The sequence below is a fragment of the Sphaerodactylus townsendi genome, linkage group LG03 (assembly GCF_021028975.2).
Source record: "Sphaerodactylus townsendi isolate TG3544 linkage group LG03, MPM_Stown_v2.3, whole genome shotgun sequence".
NCBI lineage: Eukaryota > Metazoa > Chordata > Lepidosauria > Squamata > Sphaerodactylidae > Sphaerodactylus > Sphaerodactylus townsendi.
Genome location: NC_059427.1, coordinates 121171045 through 121194454, shown reverse-complemented (window position 1 = coordinate 121194454; position 23410 = coordinate 121171045). Strand labels below are relative to the sequence as shown.

The 23410-nt window shown below is 44.3% G+C and overlaps 1 protein-coding gene across 7 annotated transcripts in view; it reads left to right on the top strand.

Annotated features, from left to right (window-relative positions):
• The window catches only part of TMEM94 (transmembrane protein 94), an 86766-nt gene extending 63618 nt beyond the window's left edge, over positions 1-23148 (top strand). For all 7 annotated transcript variants that reach the window (XM_048490838.1, XM_048490839.1, XM_048490836.1 and 4 more), the window contains 14 exons: positions 2021-2202; positions 3860-3998; positions 5635-5750; positions 6369-6468; positions 6607-6715; positions 9230-9419; positions 10677-10754; positions 11701-11786; positions 13800-13881; positions 15626-15780; positions 16874-16968; positions 19186-19279; positions 19992-20162; positions 22641-23148. In XM_048490838.1, the coding sequence (XP_048346795.1) occupies positions 2021-2202; positions 3860-3998; positions 5635-5750; positions 6369-6468; positions 6607-6715; positions 9230-9419; positions 10677-10754; positions 11701-11786; positions 13800-13881; positions 15626-15780; positions 16874-16968; positions 19186-19279; positions 19992-20162; positions 22641-22713 (1670 nt within the window). In that variant the 3' untranslated portion in view covers positions 22714-23148. The remainder of the gene's footprint in view (positions 1-2020; positions 2203-3859; positions 3999-5634; positions 5751-6368; positions 6469-6606; positions 6716-9229; positions 9420-10676; positions 10755-11700; positions 11787-13799; positions 13882-15625; positions 15781-16873; positions 16969-19185; positions 19280-19991; positions 20163-22640) is intronic.
• Positions 23149-23410: the final 262 nt, after the last annotated feature.

Sequence of the window (23410 nt, the reverse complement as noted above, 5' to 3'; positions counted from 1 at the left end):
ATCTGTCCAAGTACAGGAGTCTCCTGCGCTTGATGTGACTTGCCCGGTGTATGGCCTGCTCTCTGTGTAGCCAAGGGCAGTACAGTATGTAGCCAGTAAGAGTTGGTCTCCAAGTTGCCTGGCACAGCAAGCAGACCTGACCAAAAAAGTTTTAGAGGTCAGGTGTTATTCTGGGATGTATTTTGTAATCTGTTGCTGCAAGTGGATTTCCTAGCTGTTTTGGAGTATCTGTCTTTCCTTTTGTATGAGATTTAGCGGCACACAAGTTAGGTCTAGTTCTGATGTCACTCTTTGGCCGATTACACAGTAGCCAATTACTGTGTGCTGGCAACTTCCTTGTACCAACGTATAAGGAAGTTGCTGCACGCAGAGAGCAGAAGTGGCATGCAGCAAAATTCATACCTCTTGGCTTTCCCTGTGGAAAGCAAGAGCATTTCACGCACCTGACGTGATGGGGCAGAGAGGAAGTAAGCTCCCCCGTCCGTAATCAGCCACATTGTGAGTTCAAGACCCACTGTGACTTCTAATGCCTGGTCCCTTTGGAGCCTTTAATTAGACCACTTCTATCCATATGTGAAGTTTGTGGCTCTGTAGGAGATTACTGTGGTTTAACATACTTTGTGTTTTATATGTCATTAAGTCACTTATGGCATCCTTATGAATTAATGATCTCCAAGACATTTTACATTTCCCTTCAATTCAAAATGTGTACTTCTGGTGACAGATCTGCACATAGTCTGTTTTCAAGGACTGGATCTGGAATTATTTGGTCCAAGGTTATTAATCCTATTTCCAAGTTCTGGAACTCCCCAAATCCCCAACTTTGAGATTTCAATAAGTAATGCTACTTAGGAAATCAACCACTTTTCCCGAGTTTCTATTGCTATCCTCCAGTATATGTACTATGGCTGTACAGGGCAATTTGTTGGTCTCCATATTTCTCCAGGATTCTGTACTTTCTTCAACTTCATGGTCTTACCCTTGTAGCCATCTGCCAGGCCAAATTCATGTTGCATCATCCCATTATTAGGGCAACATACCCTGTCGTCAGAAAGAGGGTTTATTTGATCCAGCTTCTTCAGATCATCTTTTACCCAGTTTCACAGTTTGTTAGTTCCAACCAGGAAAACTTCCTGTGTATCCTTGAACCACTCATGAAGGACTCCTTTTCATGTGTCCCAAGTTCATTTCCCATCTTTTGGCTCCCCAACTGTCTTATTTCCTGCTAATCTTTAATGCCAATCAAGAAATGATGGGCATAGCTGAAGGTTATCCAGAACTTTACAAATTATCATACCTTACAAAAAATAAGGTTTAAAACATTTTGGCTTTCTGAGAGAATTCTACTGCCAGTTTTCCTAACACTGTAAAATAAGTAATATGCCTCCTAGCCCGCAACTTATTTCTTTCTTCTTTTTATATAAGCTCTTGCTAGAACAGTTTTTTGGGGAAGGGATCCACTAAAGCACCTGCTTTAAAATGAAGATAATAAGCTATGCATGACTCTCCTGGTTGCTTTCTGGATAAGTTCACCATCTCAAGCATGATCTACCCATGAAGCAGACTGTCTGAAAGCAGAATTGACTGTGCTACTTTGGACTGTAGATGGGGGCCATAGTTTTAATGTTCCCTCCAAGCAGAAAAGCTAGTTAATTAATGTGAGAGAATGTTCACAAGTAGGATTCCTGCTTGCACTCTGAAGTAGTGTAGTCCAGCTATCACTTACGGTAGTGACTGCTTCATTCTGCTACATATATAAACCAATGCCCTGATGTTGTGCAACTTGATGTGTCAAGCGGAACATGCTTTTTCTATCATTGTTTTCTTATTAATTGATGAGCACCTTTATTTTTTTCTTCTTCTCTCTCTCTGTATGTCTTATGTGTGGGCTCACTGGTGTTCCTTCTTAAATTTGTGTCCGTATGTGTGTCTGCTTACAACTATGCCCTGATTCCTGCATGTCTATAAATCCATTGTGTGTCTTCCACAACACATTTGCATGTTGTTTGCACGTTCAAAGAAGGGATCGGGGAAGTGATGGAGAAGGAGGACTGCATTCAGGCGCTGAGTGGTCAGATCTTCATGGGAATGGTCTCATCTCAGTATCAGGCCAGGTCTGATGTTGTTCGCCTCATTGAGGGACTAGTGAATGCCTGCATTCGATTTGTCTACTTCTCCCTGGAAGATGAACTCAAGAGCAAGGTAGGCTGTTGGTTTGTTTGTGCTACTTTTCTATGCATGTTGCCCTTCCAAACGAAGGGTAGAACTGTTGGACCAATTGTGATATAATGCAAGTTGCAGGATTATTACTGGTTTCATGTGTATTTTAGAATATGCATTCATAATTCATTCTGGTGGCTCATCAGTCTGAGAAAGGAGAGCTGGCTCACTATTTTATATATTGCAGGACTTTGTTTTTCAAACTTGGTTTTAATTTACTCTGCTCATTTGTGGAGGTGTCAGGTCTTGAGACTGGAGTCAATAAGTGGACTCTGGATCAGAAGTCTTTATTGATAACAGCAAGTACCTGGCTTTATTGATAACAGCAAGTACCTGGCCAGTTCTGCCAGACTACGAAAATACAGTTGTCTTTATCCCGTCAGAGTTCCCGCCATAAATCCCCCCTTCCTGTTTCCCATGGAATGTGAGAATATCACAGCGGAAAAAGAGATGTTGGGGAGTTGAGGAACTCAAGGCCAGAGCAGTGATAGTTCTCAGCCACCTGCTGCCCTTCCTGCTGTGAAGGCGCCAGGGTCGCTCTTAATTAGCTACAGTTACAAGCATCAAAGGGAAATGAAAGGAAAGGAAAAAGGTCCATTACCATATCAGAAACTTCCTCCCCAGTGAGATTCATCTGTCTTCCTTGATTGTGGACTTCTGCCTGCAGGTGAAGACTTTTGTGGTTTTATTTATTCATTTATTGAATTTGATATCCTGCCCTCCCTGGCTCAAACTGGCTCAGGGCAGTTTGGCATACCCCCGGGAACGATTATTGGCCCTCCTCTCTGTTTCTGGTGTTGGAAGTTTGTGTATTTTGATTGACTGACTTTATAATTTTAAATGTTGTTTTTATTTGTTGCAGTGTTTTAATGTTTTCACTGGCTTGGGGATGCTGATCAGGTAGAAAGGCAGTATAAATGCATTTTAAATACAGAAATAGCAGAACAGAACTTCTTTGTTTCAGTCCTAAATGCTGTGTCTGGAAGGGAAGAGGGAACACTGTGGCATGGTGGGAAGGGAGAAGTGGTGGAAATCCTTTCTGTTAGCAGAAATTTACTGTGAGATCAAAGCCTTAGTAATTGTGTTGCCCCCAATTGCTATATTAGAGAGTCTAGCAAAGACGTCCAAATTTGTATGTGTGATGAAGTCCCAGTCTATTAATGTTACATATTTTCTCTAGAAAGCTTTCCATCTTCACAGCCAAAGTGTCCAGAAACCTGAAGAAGTTTAAATTAAAGAGATTTTTAAAATTCTGGTACTCAGATTTACAAAGCAGAATTGGAAATCTGAAGCCCACAGCTGTGAAAACCTCATGGACTAGAGGGATGACCTTGTGATGACTTTCATTATTTGTTTGGGTGACTCTGTTTGTTTCTGCTATGGTTTATTTGACCCTGTCCCCCATGTTACTCCATTTCTGGTTTGACCACCACAGGAACAAATCCATGCATTGCAGCCAAAAGAAACTTAGAATGTCATGCAAATTCTCGCCACTCCCCACAGAGCAGGTCCACCTTTAATTAAAATGGTGGGAAATGTAAATGATTTGCTTGTAGCATCTGCTTGTGCAAAGGAATCTGGATAAATATCCCCACATTTTGGTCTCTCTGTAAAGCCCTGTGTTTTCTCTTTCCCACAGGTGTTTGCAGAAAAAATGGGCCTTGAGACAGGCTGGAATTGTCATATATCTCTAACACCCAATGGAGATGTGCCTGGCTCGGAAGTCCCTCCTTCCAGCCCGAGCCATGCAGGATCCTTGCATGAGGACCTGCATCAAGGTAAGAGGACAGACCTGGAGGGAAACAGGCAAGGGGCCTGTCTGTGCACATTAAGAAGGATGCTAGAGCAGGCATACTTTTTGGAATTGCTTTCCTGTATGAACAATCCCATTTGTCACTACACCAATTCAAGACCAGTATGGTGATTATCGAGGTTTCTGTTTAAGTGGAAGCAGAAGAGCTGTTAATTAACATTTGTGCTTTGACTTGAGTATAGTTAATGGATATTGTCTCAATGGGGTGTTTGGGGAACATTGAATGACCAGGCTGCCTATAATGTGTATATCATTATTTACAATGAGGAGGACAGTTCCCTTCATGACTAGCATGTATGGTCACCAGGCAAGTCCCAAAGGAAGGTGAGATCCCGTTAGTAGACTTGGTTAGTTGCAACTTTTTGAAGTTTCTTTGCAATAAACACCTTACTACAGAGGCGCAGCTGGGCCAGAGTGCGCCCAGTGTGCACTCTGGCTTTTTTGCCCTTCAGTGGCACACCTCTCTTCCCTCATGATTTGCCCCCCCCCCACACACACACACAATTTAGAAATTGAGCAGGCTGGAGAACAGGCCTGTTCCCTTCCAGGATTCAAAGGCCCTGGTGGGAACTACATTTCCCAGGAGACCCTGGAAAATGTAGTTCCCACCAGGGCCTTTGAAGCCTGTTCTCCAGCCTGCTTGGTTTGTAATGTATGTGTGGGGGGCTGCGGGGGGAGGGGTCTGGGGGGAATTTTCCGCCCCCTACGTGACCCAAAACTGTGTGCCTGGTGCGCGGTGCACCCCCCGCCCCCTGGTAACTTTGCCACTGCCTTACTAGAGCTGGGCTTTTTTGCTACTCTTCATGTTGTGCCTTGGACAATTTTCCTTTGGCCCCCAAGAACCACACAGACTGGCCTAGTCCTAGTCCAGTTCAAACTAGCCACAATAACAACAAAGAGGCAATACTGGCTTGTGCAATGCAGTTGTGATTCATCTCACTATCAAAGGAGCTTTTTGCCTGTTTGTATTTGTACTGCTCCACCTACTTCTCCACCTGCATACCCAACTGGTTTATGAGCATGTGGGATTGTCACATTTATTACCTGGCACAGGTGCTGTGCTTTTTCATGACAGGATGAGTTCCAACAGGTGCAGCTTCTTCTCAACATATAGGTATGCAGATGGGGAAACTTTACCTGTTATATTTAACCGCGTTCTTACAGCCATTAAAGTCACAGGTAACAATGAGGCAATCATCAGAAGTATGCAAAAGTGCAGGCTTCTTCCAGTTTGCTGTCCTCCTACTCATCCTCATCCTCGCCACATGAGTGTTGTCATTACTAAGAGCGGGTCACCTTAAAACCTTGCTGTGTTGATGTGCCTTTTGTGGGCCTGAAGAAAGGAGGCAGAACAGATGTGAAAATTTCAATAAGTCTGATGTTTTCTGACTCTATATAAATGAGTCATCAAACACCTTTATTTTAGGATCTAATTGAGTAGAATCTGCCTACAGATAAAACCTTTGCAGGCTGCCGCAGTGCCACGTGAGAATACTGTGCAAGTGCTTTGGGACTGGCATGTTTTGTGACTTAGAACAGTGCTGTGTAGGCGGGCCTTATGTTGGCTTTTCACACAGCGTTTCCCCCCCTTCCTTCACCAGTCTCCCGAGACGACGCAGAGGGACTTCTACTGATGGAAGAGGAAGGACACTCGGATCTTGTCAGCTTCCAGCCAACAGACAGTGACATCCCCAGCTTCTTGGAGGACTGCAATAGGGTGAGCCTAGCATTACATCGTGAAGCTGTTTGGTTGAGAACCAACGCAGTGGAAGTATTGCCTGGTGACCAACTTTTCAGCTTTAGCAATTTGCATGCAAACTGGATGCTGCTTGCATCAAAATGCTGGTATTCAGAATGCTGGAGGGATGGACGGACACCTCCTGACAATGTGTAGTTTATTTGTGAACAAATTGTGGAATCCTAGCATTTTACACTCCAAAGGACATTTGCTCTCACAAGTTGCTCTTCAGAGTCATCACAGATGGACAGATATATATATATATATAAATAAATAGGAGATTTCAATTCATGACTGAATCATATTAAAATAAACCAAGCATGTTAGGAGAAAAGCAAAGATGTACCAGTGTCTGCTGCAGCTCCCTGAAAGCCCTCAGCTGACATCTAGAAGGGTGAGATGGGATCTGTTCAGATGCACTGCCAGTGGCTACTTGCCAAGCAGTACATTCCAGCAAGACTCATCTTCTAAGACAAGACACTCCTGTTCACCCTGATCATTCTATCTGCTGCAGTCTGTAGCATCACAGCCTTGCTGCCCATCTTGGTCCTAATCTGTGTCCATTTTATTGGTTTAATTATTCCTCTTTCACTTCAGGCCAAACTTCCACGGGGAATCCACCAGGTGAGGCCCCACCTGCAGAACATCGACAACGTGCCTTTGCTTGTTCCTCTGTTTACAGATTGCACCCCAGAAAGTAAGTAAGAGGTCAGAACTGTTTGTTGGGTCTCAGGATTTTTCTGCACAGAGACACTTGGCTTTTGGGTGGAGAAAACCTGAAGGACAACTAAAGAGAGTAACCTGGATAAGTCCTCTTTCTCTTGGTCTCCTTCAGCTATGTGTGAGATGATCAAGATCATGCAGGAATATGGGGAGGTCACCTGCTGCCTGGGCAGCTCAGCCAACCTGCGCAACAACTGCCTCTTCCTTCAGAGTGACATCAGGTAAGGTGCAGGCTCTGTTTCTCTGACTGTGAGGAAGATGACTCCAGGCTGTCTTTGTTTTTAATTTCAAAAAGAACCAAAAAAAGAACAAGGGGGGAAAAACTTCAAAATCCATCAATTGAATAGAATTTTGAAAAAGAAAAAGAGAAAACGTATACATAACGTAAAGACAAAAGATCTACCCATAAATTTCTGTAAAGCGTCTCCAAAGATCTAACAATAAATCCATTCACAATTGTTGCCTATATACCCTGCATTCAAATGTTGGCAGAATTCTAAGGTCCTCAGTTCCTTGTACCTCAGCATCTTCACTGCCACTGGATTGCTGCTGTTTTCCCTTGGATGCATGTATCACATTAAGGCAGTGGTTCTCAACTTGGGGGTCGGGACCCCTTTGGGGGTCGAATGACCCTTTCATAGGGGTTGCCTCTGTATCAGTGTTCTCCATCTGTAATATGGATAAATGTTTGGGTTGGGGGTCACCACAACATGAGGTGTATTGAAGGGTTGCGGCATTAGGAAGGTTGAGAACCACTTCATTAAGGCAAAGAGCACTATGTCATACTTCATGATTAACAAGCTTGAAGAAAGGGGTGTTTCAAAAAGAGATGTGTGAAGTACAGCTCTTTTTTCAATATCCAAATCAGCCCTTGGACTTGCTGTGTGTGCGGGGGGGTGGGGGGTGGGGTGGCCGGCTGGGGGCTGGAATAAAGCATTGTGGTGGCATCAGAGCACCCCTCCCCTCCTCTCAAATTAGGGTGGAAATATTTATGGTTTTTATGATGGCAAAAGGGGCTCAGTGATGCAACCGTGCAGCACTGGGTTTCGCCCGAAAACTCACATCAGCAGATATAAAAACAAGGCTTTATTAAGGAGGTTCAAAAAGGTTACTTAAAGCAAACAGAATTACAGCTTGGCATTGACAGGATAAATATAAAGCAATGAAATTAGCTCTCTACATACTCACACACCCTATTCAGCATAGATGTTTCCTGAGGTATAAGCAGAGTTCCTTTTTAACTGGTGGTATGACAGGGGAAGGGTACCTGCTGCTACAACAATGAGTCTTTTGTGCAAAACATAACCTCATGACCTCAACTGACCAATCCAAAGGCTGTTTTGACTGAACCTTCCAGATCTAGAACAAGTGACCCCTCCCACCTAGATGGAATAGACCTTCTGGAATCTTCCAGCTGTAACAGATCTTCCCAATTAACTATTTTCCTGGGAGACCTACCTAGCATGACCTGCACCTGTGGACAGACTTAGTTAGAGATTTGATGGAAAATTCCTCACTGATGACTCCGATCTCAACACTTTTTCTTCTAGCAAACTAGAATACTGAAAAGTGCTGAGAAGAGTAAAGAGGAAAGCATGTCTGACACTGTAGGGTGTTGTGTGGTTTCCGGGCTTTATGATCGTGTTCTAGTAGCATTTTCTCCTGATATTTTGCCTGCATCTATGGCTGGCACCTTCAGAGGATCGTAGGAATTGTAGGAATTGGTTGAGATAAAAGGCAGTGAAGACAGTTGGAAGCAGTCAGCTTACATTACTGTTTTTGTAGTGGCACAGTCTGCTGTCTCCTACAAGGGCCTGTTCTACCATGCCTTCTGAGGTGTCTGGGTACCAGTGGCCATCCGAGGTCTCTGCCTGGCATATGCCACCCATTTGCCTTTCCCAACACATGGAGGGGCTTTTCTATCCCTCTTTTGGTTCAACCACCCATCTACCACCACCTGGCTTTTGTAAGAATTGTGCCCACAGAGGGCCAGGACTCCCAGTTTCTTTTCCTTGCCTCTGTGTCTTGTGCTATCCAGCATCTGGTTATCACGAGGAAGCTTTAAAAATGTATATCTTGCCTTATCTCTTTAGACTCAAGGTGGTGAACAAAAAAAAATAACATGGTACCACTGGATCTCCAAAAAACAACTTGCTCTCTACCAAGTTGCACTGTTTTTCATTACCTTCTTGAATACAGGAAACAAAGTGATCTTTTCACCCACTCTGGCAAATCGTTCTAAAGGAATCAGCACGACCACAGAAAAATCTGGCAGCAGGACTGTTGCCAAATAGATAAATCTCAAACTCTGATTTCCAAACTGTTTTTTGCTTTATAAATATAGGAGGTGGTAATTCTAAAAGCAGTTTGGGGATTCTCTGGCTGTAGCTATTGAAGAGGGACGGTCAAATAAGTCCCAGTTTGTGTAACTTTGGGTCAGTGAGAGGTAGGCCTGGTCTGCAGTCTTATGTTTGCATTTGGAGGGGCAAAATACGTCAGTTCTGAAAGGGTGGATCTCTGTTTGCTGCTGATGGAAGGAAAAGTTATTCTGTATGGGGGCAAAATATGGATCTGGTTGTCTTTCTGTGGACAGTTGGGAAGGAATCCTGAGGAGCAGCCCTGACCTGCTGATCACAAAATCCTCAAGCGTATTTAGCAGATCTTTGTATTTTGTGTCCTAGCTTGCTCTCCATTCAAGTGACTTTCCTCTAGCCTTTGTTCTGTTGTCTGTGCAGCGTAGCCCTGGATCCTCTTTATCCTTCCCGCTGCTCCTGGGAGACGTTCGGTTATGCCACCAGCACAAACATGACCCGTGTTTCCGATGAACTGACACCTCTTCAGCTGTCCGGGCAGCTGAACAGCTTGTCCTGCTCCCTGTCCATTTATCCTGAAGAAACCATTGGGATCATTCGGCTCATAGAGCAGGTGAGCCATCTTTCTGTGGGGGTGATTGTGAAGTGGTGATGAGGTCCACCTGAGCCTGCTAGCTGGCTTGCAGTGAGAACAGCCGTTCATTGGCATGAAAGCTGGCAGTAAGAGGTGGAAATGGACCCAGGGGAGTAGGAACTCTTCATTCCGTTTCTTCAGCCACCAGCTCTGAATCCCTGCTGATCTTTCTGCTTGGAGTGGCTGCTTGCCTATCTTGTGTCAAACATTTTGAAACCTCTTATCCCAAGAGCAATAAGAGTGCTCTGGATGCTAATTCTGAGAGACAGAAGGGGAAACAGGAACAGCTCTCTCTTTTCCAGACCATAAAAGTGTTAATATATTTATTGTTCCTGTCCTGAGAGTTGTGAGACAATCAGAAACTAATAGACTGTTGCAGTGACAACGTGAGAAAATGCAGTTACAGCGTGAGAAAGTGCAAAATAGTAATCTTTCAAAGAGGTCTGGAGGCAAGTCTAGCAGCCTGCCTCTTGGGCCCTTCCTAGGTCTTGCCATCTCTACTTGTCCTTCTGCCGCTATATGAAGTTTTCTGGGTTTGCTGGCCTCTTTGTGGGTGCTCAGTCAATCAAGCGTGTCTATATTAAGGACTCCCCTTCCCTTGCTAAGAAGCTGGGGAGAAGTTTCTAGCCTGATCCCCTGCTGTCTTCCCTAAACAGGGCTCCAACTGTGCCTGGTGAATTGTTGAAGTCTTTCATGACTGGAATCACAGGGGTGCTGTAGGGTTTCCAGGTTATATGGCCATGTTCCAGTAGCATTTTCTCCTAAGGAGATGTTGTAGGGATGTTGTAGGGTTTCTGGGTTGTATGACTGTGGGAACATGGTCGTACAACCCGGAAACCCTACAATACCCCTCTGCCTGGTGAGTTGATTGGCATTCCCTGAGTAGAGCTGCTGTTGAGTGTCCTGCAGTGAACCCTTATCAAGGCAACATCATGTTTGGTATGAAAAGGGCTCTTCTCTCTTCGGCCTTTAACAGGCTAGAAGTACAGTCCTCCGGGGGTTCAGGAAGCTTGTCTGCTTGCTGGGGGCGTGAGTGGATTCCTCATTTGTACAACAGTTGACAAACTCTTATATTTTAAGTTGGATCAGTGAAGCACCAGCTGGCCTTCAGCAAACTGAATGTGATTGCCTAGTTATACATCTGTCCTTGCAGAAACATCTGCATGCTGTAGGCACTAGGGCTTCCTGTGGGCGGTCCTTTAGCATCCCATCCCCATCCCGTGTCCTTCCTTCCAGGCTCGGCATGCAACCTATGGCATCCGCAAGTGCTTCCTCTTCCTCCTGCAGTGTCAGCTGGCTCTGGTCATCATTCAGGTGAGTTGCTTTTGAATAGCTTCAAGAAGTGGAAAGGGCAGCTTAGCTTGAAAGGCAGCACAAGACACTCCCTCCCCCTCACCCCAGGACAGCCCTAAACTCGATGCATCAGTATTAGTTACCATTTTGTGTCCTGATAGGTTGCTTCTATCCTAATTAGAATCAGAAATTAATGACAGCAAATCTTGAATTCGCTTCCAAGTGTGCAGCCTCCATTTTCTGCTTTTTGGAATAAATTGGTTATGAAAAGCAAAGCATGCTTGTTTGGTGGGTTTTCTCCCTTCTTTTCCTTTTTATTCCTGACGGTTTCCCACAAGTTTTTTTTTTTTTTTAATGGGCCTGGAGAGAGAGAAAACACAACTCACCACCAGGGCAGTAGCAGGTGAAGGTGGGGGCAGGGAGCTATGCAGGAGGTGACCATCTTGTCCCTGACCCTTGGAAGACTCGCCCAGCACTACCTCCTGGGAGATTTAATACACTCACCCCTTTAGCAGAAGCTGCCCTCACACTTGCTTTTCAAGAAGAGCTCCTGATCATGTGTGCAACTCTCGAGGGCTGGACTGTTTCTTCAAAAACACGGGAAAAGCCACTGTCAGAAATGAGCTGAAGTGATTGCATTGTGTCCCAATTTGATTATGTACTCAAATTGCTCCTAGTCCAATGACCTGGTTATTTCAGGGCCTCTCAGTCCTCCATCACAAGGAAAAGCTGGAGGCTGCAGTCCTTCTACAGGATGAAGACATGACTGACTTTGAAGTATTTTCTCCCCCCTGGCCTCAGACCATACATTCATTAGTTCAGCTGAAACAATATATTCTCAGCATAGCAGCAGCTGTCAATTTGCCCCTTGGTTCTTTAGCTGCCGGTCTATCCCTATAAGATGGGCAGGGCACTGCTTGGCCTTCCGGTCCTGCTGCTAATCATGCCTTTTGCTGTATTTGCTCAGTTCCTCTCTTGCCTGGTGCAATTGCCCCCCATTCTCAGTACCACGGACATCCTGTGGCTCTCCTGCTTCTGCTACCCGCTGCTAAGGTGAGCAAGCTTCTTCCAGTGTTCTCTAAGCATGTTCTACTCAGAGGCTGTGCATAGAGCTTGAGCTTTCCACAAGGGAAACTTAAGACCCAGTTTTCATGTCATAGCTGCTATGTGGGAGGCTGCTGGAGGCATTTTTGTTGGGAGCAGCTTTGGGTGGAGGCCATGATGCTTGGGAGACTTTCTACCCCCTACCATGAGGAGACTTTCTACCCTTGAGATTCACCATTCAAGAAAGCCAGTATATAGGCAGAGGTGCCCGTAACAGACTCTGTGTAGTTGCTGTTCTGAAGAATTATTTCAAGCAGCTCTCCCTGTGAGAATTATAGTACTAAATTCTGAAGCACATGATGCCAACATTTTTTTTTTAATTTTGAAGAGTCTGCTAAAGGGATCTCTACCTTGAGCCTGTATACACCTTGGGAATGTTGACAATAGGTAACACGAGTCACAACAAAATGGCTGCCTTAGGGGGCTAGATCCAGTGACAAAATATTGGGAGGTTTCACAAAATGTTTAGATGGTTCTAAGCCAAACATCATATGGTGAAGGCAAGCATTTCCCATGAAATGCTTTCTGTACAAATGAAATTCCTCTAAGCTCCTCAGAAACATCTGCTGGAATGAAGTAAAGCCAAGAATGGAGTAAAGCCAAGATTGGTTCTTTGATTTGGGAAAGAGGTGCTTTAGACTGGAAGCAAGAGAGCACCAAGATCATTACTCTACTGTGTTACTTTGTGCTATCCTATTAGATTCAGGAAATGAAAGTAACATAAACTGAACTGAAGGACAACTTTATTTAATGCTTAAGTGCAATATTCTACATAACTTTGCAAGGACTGAGATGTTGAAAGGAAGGAAACTGAGAGGCATGAGGTAGCAGATTATTTGAATTGGTGTAGGAACGTGGGGCCTAATGCTTCCAAGTAGTTGTAAACCACCCTTCACTTGTTCCTTGTTGTCCTTTTAATTATCACCTTGTGTTTCCAAGATATTCCTCTTCATGGAATTTCAAACTTGATTTTTTGAAAGTATATATTATTTTCTTAATTAAAACTGAACTTGCACCATTCCACTTATCATCTCTATATTCACAATTTAATGCAGCTTTCTGGATAAAGGGTGGGTTGGAGATAAACCTTGAGGGAAGGTGATGAAATATTCTAGGCTTAAGCTTCTGCCAAATTAGCAAACAAGACTATTTATTGCAGATACCATTTTTTCTGCCTTTCTATTAAAGCAACTTTGAAGATGGCTCACAGGTAAATTCTCAAATTAAAATAGAACGATATAAAAATCCTCACAATGTAGCAACTAGCAAAACTGCAACAACAACCAGTCATTAGAAAAATCATAAAAACAGTAAAAACCAACACTAACACCATGTCAGAGAGTCAACTATCAACAAATGCTCTTCAGAATAGAACAACTTCTGTAGATCTCCTGGAGGCCAAAAATAAGGGAGATAAGATGGACCTCTTCCATCCAATCCTAAGCAGAAGTAGACCCTTTTAAGCCCTTAAAAGCTAGTGGGTTTAGGAATGTGTAACTCTGTTAAGGATGGGGCTGCTAGGGTAAGAAGTTCAAAGTCTGTAACCCTAGACCCAATTCAGCTTTATCTCAAACCAACTGTACTTTCTGTGTTCAGCTTGCTTGCCCATATCAGTATGTGAAGCTGTCTTATTGAGTCAGCCCATTGGTCTATCAAAGTCAGTGCTTTCTGTCCACTCTGACTGGCAGCTGCTGTCCAGAGTCTCAGGTGGAAGGTCTTTCACATCACTTATTTCCTCATTCTTTTCTCTGTTTCTAAACCAGAGGTGCCAGGAATTGAACCTGGTGAGTGTGGAGAGAGGCAAAGTAGAGCAGCGCAGGGAGGAGTTGTGTGATGAGTAGGTCTGTCTCCCAGGTGTGGGGCTGAGGAAGTTTCTGAATCAATTCAAGCATCCAGTCAGCTTTATCATAATGTTCCAGAATTACTGCTTTGTAAGCTAACTTTAGCTTTATTTTTTTTAAGTGTTTCCCTCCTAGGCAAGCCCCCTCACAGTTCCATCATGTCTGTGGCGACGGGGAAAAATCTGACCTCCATTCCTAAAAAGGTAAACAGACTGGTTAGCTCTGGTGTATGTGCACGAGTGTATGTGAAAATAGTGTCACGTGTGTGTTCAAGTCATTTTCTTGCCAGCTACAAAAACAGGGCACTGGTTATTATGATAATACCATGGGACAGAGTCAATAGCTCATGTGAATTTTCTTCAACAGCCAAACCCATAGCTTGTTGACTTTGAGTCTTTAGCCTTTGTGGTCTGCCATCTCCTGCTTTGTGGTAAGACAGCTCAGCTCAGTTCTTGACTAGAAAATGGGGAGCTGTAGGTATTTTTGCAGCGAACTGAGGTAGGACTTTCCTGCATTCCTCTGTTGGAGGGAACTGCATTCCTCTGTTGGAGGGAAAGCAGGTTGCTTTCACATCAAGCAGACAAGCTGAGCTTGTTTATAATTGTTGTGTAGAGGGATCTTCAGGATGTGCTGTTTGAGAAAAGTCAGAACCCTATTATTTATGCAGATAGTGATTTGTCCTTACATTGAACTCTTTGGCCATGCAGCAGAGGTCCAAATTAGATTATAAGGGCAGTGCATGGATGCCACTCACTTCTGTCCTGACCTGCATCTCCCTGGCAACTTACAGTAAAAGATGAAGGGTGACATGATGCCATCATGCTGATCTCACAGACGGTCTCTTGAAGGAGGTTGGAGCACTCAGAGCACAATGATGCATCATGTTTTACTACTTTTTACTTCATGAAGCAGCTTGGAGACATGAGTCAGTGGCAGCTAGGCAGCCCCCATTCTGTCTAATTTGGATTGACACTTCACATGTTGTCTTTTTCCCGATATTCAGTATTGCCAGATATATGAGATTTCGGCTTGTCCCAGAATCAAGAGCTTCAGCATAATCTCTCTTTCTCTTTAAACAAATCGTTAGAATTCAGGCTTGCTCAGTATGGCCCTAGGGTAGGTGGGAAAAGTTTATCAGTTCTTGGAGTGGCCAGCAAGTCTCAAGTGAGAGTCTTATTGGGAGAGTGTGCTGGGTAACTGGAAAGGGACTAGTAGGTTTTCTCTGCTGTTGTTCCCTGATTGCTGTACAAAAAAGGAGTGCCTTTTGTGAATCTCTCCTGTTCAGTAGTAGCACCTATAACAGCAAAAGGTGGGCCAGTGGGCTCCCTTCCTTCTTTCTTTGTCTGGATGCTTTGTGAACTGCTTTCATTCTCTGGAGGCTTAAAAAAACAGAGCAAGCTCTGGGTGAGGGAAAATACATACTGTCCCTTAAACTGGTCTAGCTGTCTGGGAGAGAGGATGTGTCTGAGGTAAAAACGACTGTCCTGAGGTAGGGCTTTGCTACTCTCAGATACTTTCCCAGGTGAAATAGAGGATGTGTCTGGGGTAAGAGGATATGTCTGAGGTAAAAACGACTATCCTGAGGTAGGGCTTTGCTGCTCTCAGACATTTTCCCAGGTGAAATAGCTTATGCCATGATAGAAAGTGAGCCATGCTGGCAGAAGCTGTTCCCTCTCAGGACTGATGTGAAGATTCTAAACGGACAGCCTGGAGACTTTGGGGTTAGAGATGTGAGTCAGCAGGAGCTGCATGTCTCTTGACCTCTAGTTTGGGCCTATGAGTCAGGCCTGAAAGAGCCTACTTCTTTTATCTGATAGTGCTGCATGTATGTATGCAGCCAACTTTGCTAGAACAGTTGCATGTGGGGGCCCTGGGCAAGTGCTATGGGGGCAAAGTTGTTCCCTCCAATTATATAAATAACTGTCATATTCTTGGTAATGTTCCTAGACCCAGCACTACTTCCTATTCTGCTTTCTGCTGAAATTCAGCCTCACCATCTGTTCCTGCTTGGCTTGCTTTGGCTACATGCTGCAAGACTACTGTGCAAACTTCAACTCTTCTGCCTTCAATGTCACAAGCTGCACCTCAGTCATGCTGAACAGGTAGGAAACAGTCGTGGTCTACTTCTTTGCCAGAGTTCCTAAGTGCTGTGATTTAAATAAACATTCACATTTTATTATTTAAGTATTTTTACCCTCATTTTCTCCAACACTTGGAAATGACTTGCATAGTGAACATGCATAAAATGTACAATTTAAACAAAGATACTGCTGCCTCCAACTTTTCCGAGCATCGTTGTTTTTTCCAGCGACTCTTCTCTTCTCAAAATGTGAACAAAGAACTATAGCCTTAGTTTAGTCACTTTATCTCCTAGGTTCAGGTTTGATTTGATTTAGAACCAATTTATTTGTCTTTTTGGCAATTGTATCTGTAGAAGTCTCCACCGCCAGTCATGGAAAAATAAATATTCAAGGTGGCTTGCAATAAAATTCATAAATCGGTTAAAAATAGGTAGTAGCTGCCAGAGGCGTAGCGTCAAGGGGGCTGGGTGGGTGGATGCACGACACACTGGGCGGGCGCCCCTGTGAAGGCATCCTGGGGGCAGGGTGGGGTTTTCCAGGGGTGGGGCATTCCAGGGGCTGGAGGGGTGTGTGGCGCACGCGCGCACCAGGCGCACTTCCTCCTCACTCTGCCCCTGGTAGCTGCCATTAAAACACACCCTGGGGGATTGACAAAGGTCTAGTTGATGTCCCTGAAGGTTTCTAATCTTTTAGGAGAATCTGAACCTTTCTTCAGCAATAAAGACTACAGACCCTTAAAAAATTGCTGCAATAATTTTGTGTAGCTATTGTGGGCATCTATTGGATGAAGTCACTAATGGCATACAGCCACCTCTCTCCATTCCCATGGGGTGGGTGGTGGAGATTATACAGTGTTGCCTGTTTCATTTATAGCTACCTCAGGGGCCCTGGTGGAGCTGAAAGGCAGGATCTAAAGCTTCTAAATAAATAAATGGTAGTGAAATGTATAAGCTTCCATTTCACCACCGCAAAAAAGTCCTTTTCCAGAATTCTAAAGCCCTCAAAAGCTTGCTAAAAGCTCACTAGTTCCTTTTATATTCACTGTCCAGATAGGGATCATCCTGTGTTTTTTGAACTAGCCCAGTGGAATGTCCTGTGCTTTTTCCCCTCCCAGTCATGAGGAAGGAGCTCCTGATTGGTTTGGATCATTTTCCAACATTCTTCTTCTGTCGCAGAAACTCACTGCCGGTATGATTGTCTTACATACTGGTAAGTGACTTCTGTTCTTTATTTCTCATTTGTTGGGCAAGAACTCCTCACAGTAGATGGTGTGGTAGAGCAGTTTGAGTGCTTGACTTAGACGCAGGAGAGTGTCAACCGGGAAGCTTTCTGGTTAAGACTGAACCAATTCTTTTTCTGCCTGACCTTCCTCACATGGTTGTTGTGAGCATAAAATGGAGCGGAATGAACCACACTGAACTCCTTGGTGGAAGGGTGGGATTAAAAATGAGATACTGGTTATATAGAGGGACGGGGTAAGAACATAAGAACATAAGAACAAGCCAGCTGGATCAGACCAAAGTCCATCTAGTCCAGCTCTCTGCTACTCGCAGTGGCCCACCAGGTGCCTTTGGGAGCTTTGGGGTGAGAGGGACTTTGAGTGGGAGACTGAAACACTGATATACATAAAACTTTTAAATAGTTAGGATTGGCCCCCTGCCCCATACTCAGTGTGCTCATGACTGATGTTCCAAACATCTAATCTGCTTTGAAATTAGTCGCAAGGTGTTTCCCATATGGATCAAGGCCACGGTGCACAGGGAGAGATATTCTTGGCTTTTCCCTGACTGGAAATCCCGTTGTTTCCTGCAGCACCATGCATTCAGGGAGCTCCAGTACCAAATGAAACTTGACCCTTAACACAGATATTTTTGACAGGCAAAGCTTGCCACAAGGGAGAATGACCAATGTGATGCATTATTTTACCTGTCCAGCATATTGTTTTACCTGTCCGGCATTGTAAAATATGCCAGTCATGGAAACTACCGTGTTCTCTTCGCCAGTCCTTCATGATGACTTATGCCACTTACACTGTCCCCTTTTGCAACAAAGGAGATTCTATGACTTCAGGTGTTACCCCTGCATATCTTCTGCCACTTGGTGGATCAGATTTTATGTGAGATTGGGCCCTTGTGGCTATCGATAGCCCCTTCCAGTCACATTCTGGCTACGTTCTGTAAACTGAACTTGCTAGGAAGTCCTCCTGTTTCAGTTCAATTAATATACATGAGTCTTGTGCAAGAGCGCTGCAGTTAAATACACTAATGACTATTAATTGCCTTGTAAATTTAATTCCTCAGGGCATCTGTAAAACAACATGCCTCCTTTAATTGTTTGTCTGTGTAGTAATAGAAACTAATCATGGACCTGTTCCAGGGAGATACAGACCAAACTAACCTGTCAGTTTAATATTCAGTCTGTCCTCTGAAAGAGCGACACATACTGCATAGACCAGACCTGGGCATTATATGGCCCGCGGGCCACATCCGGCCCGCTGGATGACCCTGACTGGCCCCCCTTACCGTGCTGGGGAGCGAGGCGTCTTTGAAAGCCCTGCAGAAGCTGGTTGCCTTGGCTGCCGGCTTCTGCGGGGCTTTCAAAAGCGCCTCGCCCCCCTGCCTTTTGGCCCGGCCCTCCACAATATTTTCTGTTTCTTATGCGGCCCCATGAAAAAAAATAATTGCCTACCCCTGGCATAGACGGTATATTTCCATCCCAAACCAAATCTCCTAGGTATCTAGCAGTAAAAATGTCCTACAATTTTTGTGTGTGTTGTGGTTGTCATGAAGAATTGTTTCTTTCCAAAACATTTTTAAAACAGCTTCCCCAGTCACTGTTTTCTTAATTAAAAATATCTCAGGTGGCAAAAATGCATAGATTTGAAGAGTGATCTATCCAAGCACTTTTTAAATAGCAAGTAAACTGTTATTAGTAAGTGGCTTTGCTTTTGGAACATTGTTTACTACTGCACAGGTGATAGTATCCTAGGAGAAAAACGTTTTAGAGCCACTGTTCTCTGAATTCTACAAGAAAAGTAAAGTAGGGTACCTGATTTGTCTCAGTAGTGTTTTCAAGGTTAAGTGTGTGGAAAACAGCACAAATATTTGAATGCTGTGATTTCTGTGGTGTTGCAAGAGGCTGTTAGGCTTGAACACCAGTGGCAGTGCCTGGGTTTGTAAAGCAGTTCTGGGCTTTTGAGTAGAAGGGACAGTACGACAATACTGACATCTATTGTTTTGGGCATTGAGATTCAAGAGTCACCATTCTCTCTACACCAATTGGCCATGCTGGTAGGGGCTGATGGGAATTGTAGTTCCTGAACATCTGGAGAGCCGCAGGTTCCCTACCCCTGCTCTACACAGTGGCATAAAAAGCCCCTTATAGAGAACTGCAGACAAAAGCACAGTAATTATTTTTCCTTCACAGTGTTTATATCTGTCACCCATGTCCATCGGACCAAGCCACTGTGGAAGAAAAGCCCTTTCACGAACATCTGGTGGACCCTAACAGTGGTGGTTGTGTGAGTATGGCCTTCTGGTTCTTCAGGAGAGCTGGTGCTGCATCTCTTCATTCTTGCCACCCCATTTCCTTTCTCCATACGGTACAGGATTTTTTTCATTCTCCCTTCATTCTTTTTTTATCCCATTGCCCATTTTGCTTCCAGGCGTTTCTGTCTATAAAGTAAAAATAAAGTAAAGTTTCCCCTTTAGTCATGTCTGACCCTGGAGTACAACTGCAAGCAGTGATTTCATAGGCAAGCCGTTCTTGTGGGGTAGTCTGCCATTGCTTTCCCCGGCTATTCTTTACTCCCTAGCTATGAGCTAGGTACTCATTTACTGACCAAGAAATGGATGGATGGCTGAGTTGACCACTACACCACGCGGGTCCTTATTTCTGTCTATAGTCATTCTTTAGCCTTCTGTACCTGTCTCCCTGTGGCTTCAGATGCCTCTTTTCCTCAGAACTTGCCATATATCTCTTTGACTTTGATATTCAGCTGTAAAGTGTTTGATTTTGCAACCAGGAAGTTGTCACCTTGGGGATTCTGCCCATTTGTGCCCACAAGCTTACAGCCTTAGGTCATCCATCCCCACTCTGGCAAATTTGTCTTTAGTTTCTGATGGGAAGAGGATGACCAGTGAGGGAAGGGTCCTGGAACAGAAGTTGTGGATGTCTTCCTGTGAGAAGCCAAGCCATTCCCAAGTCTAAGTCTTGCTTTCTGTGTGTGGCAGGTTGCTGGGCCAGGTTGTCCAGACCCTCCTGGACCTGAATCTCTGGGTCAACCTTGAATCTCCTATGGCCTACAAAATGGATGACATCCCCATGGCCTCCTGGCTGCTGGGTTTGCTCTCCCTCATTCTTGTTGTGATCATCAATGAGACTGTCAAACTCCATGAAATCAGGTAAGAACATCAGTGGGCAGTAAGTCTTGCTTGCCCTTGATATAACTTTATATTACTCCTAGTGTGTGCCTGCATAGAAGTTACTTCATGAGCACAAGTTATAGGAAAGTAAAATCATATTTTATGAGCAAGAGAGTTCCATATTGGCCTTTCTTCTGGAGCAGCAAGCCTTTGCTGTCTGCAAGTTGGAGTGTTGTGTATTGTGTGAGTGGCCCATTGTGTACTGTTTGAGTGGCCCATGCTGGAGCACTCATGGTTAGATCATGTACACTACTAGGGGAAGAATATGACTGTGAAGAAGAGGTGCCCTTTTGGACCCACCCAAAGGCTAACAGAACACATTAATAAGTGTTTCTTTCAAGTGAAAAAGTGAACATAGAATAAAAAATGTGAGACGGAGGTTTTTTTGGATAGATGCCTACCTTTGCTTTTCAGGTCAAGCAGGGCTCAAGACTGACTCACCTGTTCTGTGAGTCTTTTATTAGAATATTTCAAATAATCAAAGACCAGGCTCTCTGGCCATCTGTCTCCTATTGAGCCACTGAATTGAACAAGCAACTTATATTTATGGGAAGAACCAGAGTGTAATTGAATAGTTTCCTTGGTGCCTTCCCTTCACCTTTTGCCTATCACGTGAAAGACAAGGAAATACACCCAAGACAAACTGCTTTACAAGCACTTCAGGTGGTGTTCAGGCACTGCAAGATCTCAATAGCTGGGTCAATCAAGCAGAGTCAGGATTGTCACAGATTCAGAAGCTATCCCCCTTCTTATTGGTACTCAGCACTTGCTGGTCCAAATTTGCCTTGGACATGGAGCTACCATTCTCAACTGTTGTAGCGGATCGATATACAATGTCCCCTCCCTGGGGGTGGGGAAAAATACTGTCAAGTTGTAGCCCACTTACGGTGACTCTGTAGGGTTTCCGAGGCAAGAGATGAACAGAAGTAGTTTGTCAGTGTCTGCTTTTGGGTAGCAATCCTGGACTGCCTTGGTGGTCTCCCATCCCAGTACTCACCCCTGTTAATTTCCAAGAGCTGATGAAATTAGCCTGAGCCATCCAGGTCAGGACATCCAGGTCTCTTTCCTAGGCAGGCTTTAGCATAGTAGTCATAGGTAGGGGAAATATGATACATGGCTGCCTTATTTCTGCATCAAAATGATTCAAGCCAGGGTTCTGTAAATTAAAATAATCCATATGATTTATTTTGTCTAAACTATGGGTTTTGATACTTCAGAATTAGAATATATTTATTCCAAAGGAGACTTGCAATGTGGAAGAAGTGTCGAGGGCATTTCTAAATGTTGAGGAGGAGGCCAGGCCCATGACAAAACAAAGGCTTCTTATCCTGCAGCCAAAGACATATTTTTCCCCTTCCTCCCAGCTTTGGCAGGTGTCAAATATTGATGAAAGTATCGAGGGTTGCAGAGTTATGGAATCCCATGGGAAAATAGGAGAGAGGTTTTTCTTTTCAGTAAACCAAAAAAGGCATTCAGGAAAGCTGACTCTTATTAAAAGTGTCCTCCTGTGTGCAAGTTTGTAGAGACAACAGTTTCAGTTCCCTGTTGTTTTCCACAACAAAGCAAATATCTGGTATCTTAGTGTCAGCAATAGCCAAACCAGCACAGGGCACTGTGTTCCAAAATATACAAAGTGCAAATCTGTTGTGCCAGGAGCCCCAAATCCTCTCCTTTGTGAAAAGCTATCCCAATAATCTGAACCAGAGGTTAAGTATAATTTTTGTTTTACAAGAGTAAAACATATTTTGGCAAAAACTAGGGTAGTAGATGAGAAAAAGGGGAAGAGGCATTCTTAGGAGGCAGGAAATGAGAGCTTAGGAGAAAGCCAAGGTTGCAACAAAGTGATGCTTCATCGTGTGGCAGCTGGCACTTCCCCGCAAGGCAGATCTCATCTGTACACATTCATCTATGGCCATAGTGGCTGGAAGGTTTCTGTTTTTAAAGCTGAGGCATTCCGGAGGCCAAATGTCTTGCCAAATTCTGCAGTATGCAGTGGGGTTGTGAGGAGTCGCTGTTGAACTAGCAGAGAGTTCTTTACGCTTTCCTTCTTCAGAGAATCCCCATAAATGTATCTGCTATGGAACATCAGAGAGTTGCCGAGGATTCTGTGGTATGCTTTAAAATCATGAGTTCAGTTCACTTGTGGCATCGGCCTGGATTATTATGCCTTGCCATCTCTCCATGTGTGTGAACTGTGATTGCATCCCAGAATACACTCAACGAGGACTGGCAACGTTTTTGTTTTAGGGAACCCTGTCAACCATTATTTTGTTTATTTATATTTCGATTTTTATTTATATTTCTCCATGTAAATCCCATCACATGGGATTTCAGGTTGACCCCTACAGAAAACAGGATCCTGGACTAGATCTTGGTCTGATCAAGCAAGGCTGCTATAAATTTCTCCTTCTCTTGCTTCTTCCTTTACCTAACGGTCCTTCCTTCCTGTCTCTCCAGGGTTCGAGTCCGTTACCAGAAGAGGCAGAAACTGCAGTTTGAAACCAAGCTGGGCATGAATTCTCCATTCTAAACCCCACCAGTCAGAGGCACTGTGTGCGGGGCAGTGGGATGCATGTTCTTTTCCCACACCGTCTTGACACTTTGCCGAGGGAGAGAGAGAACAGCCTCACATCTGAACTCTTCTGGCAAGTGCAGAATAAGTAGAGATAAGCCCTTGGGAAATGGATACCTGTAGCAGGAGTCCTGGGCAAAGTATCAGTATAGATGGCCAGCTGCTATTCCTTTTATTTATTTTAGTACCACTTCCTTTGGCGTTCTTTGGGATCCCAGATGGCTATATGCAAGGAATTCCTATTTGATATGGGTTTTTTTGGTAACAGTACTGGCTTCTACATTGTTTCCCCTTCCTTCCTTCCTTCCTTCCTTCCTTCCTTCCTTCCTTCCTTCCTTCCTTCCTTCCTTCCTTCCTTCCTTCCTTCCTTCCTTCCTTCCTTCCTTCCTTCCTTCCTTCCTTCTTCCTTCCTTCCTTCCTTCTTCCTTCCTTCCTTCCTTCTTCCTTCCTTCCTTCTTCCTTCCTTCCTTCCTTCCTTCCTTCTTTCTTTCCTTCCTTCCTTCCTTCCTTCCTTCCTTCCTTCCTTCCTTCCTTCCTTCCTTCCTTCCTTCCTTCCTTCCTTCCTTCCTTCCTTCCTTCCTTCCTTCCTTCCTTCCTTCCTTCCTTCCTTCCTTCCTTCCTTCCTTCCTTCCTTCCTTCCTTCCTTCCCTGACCT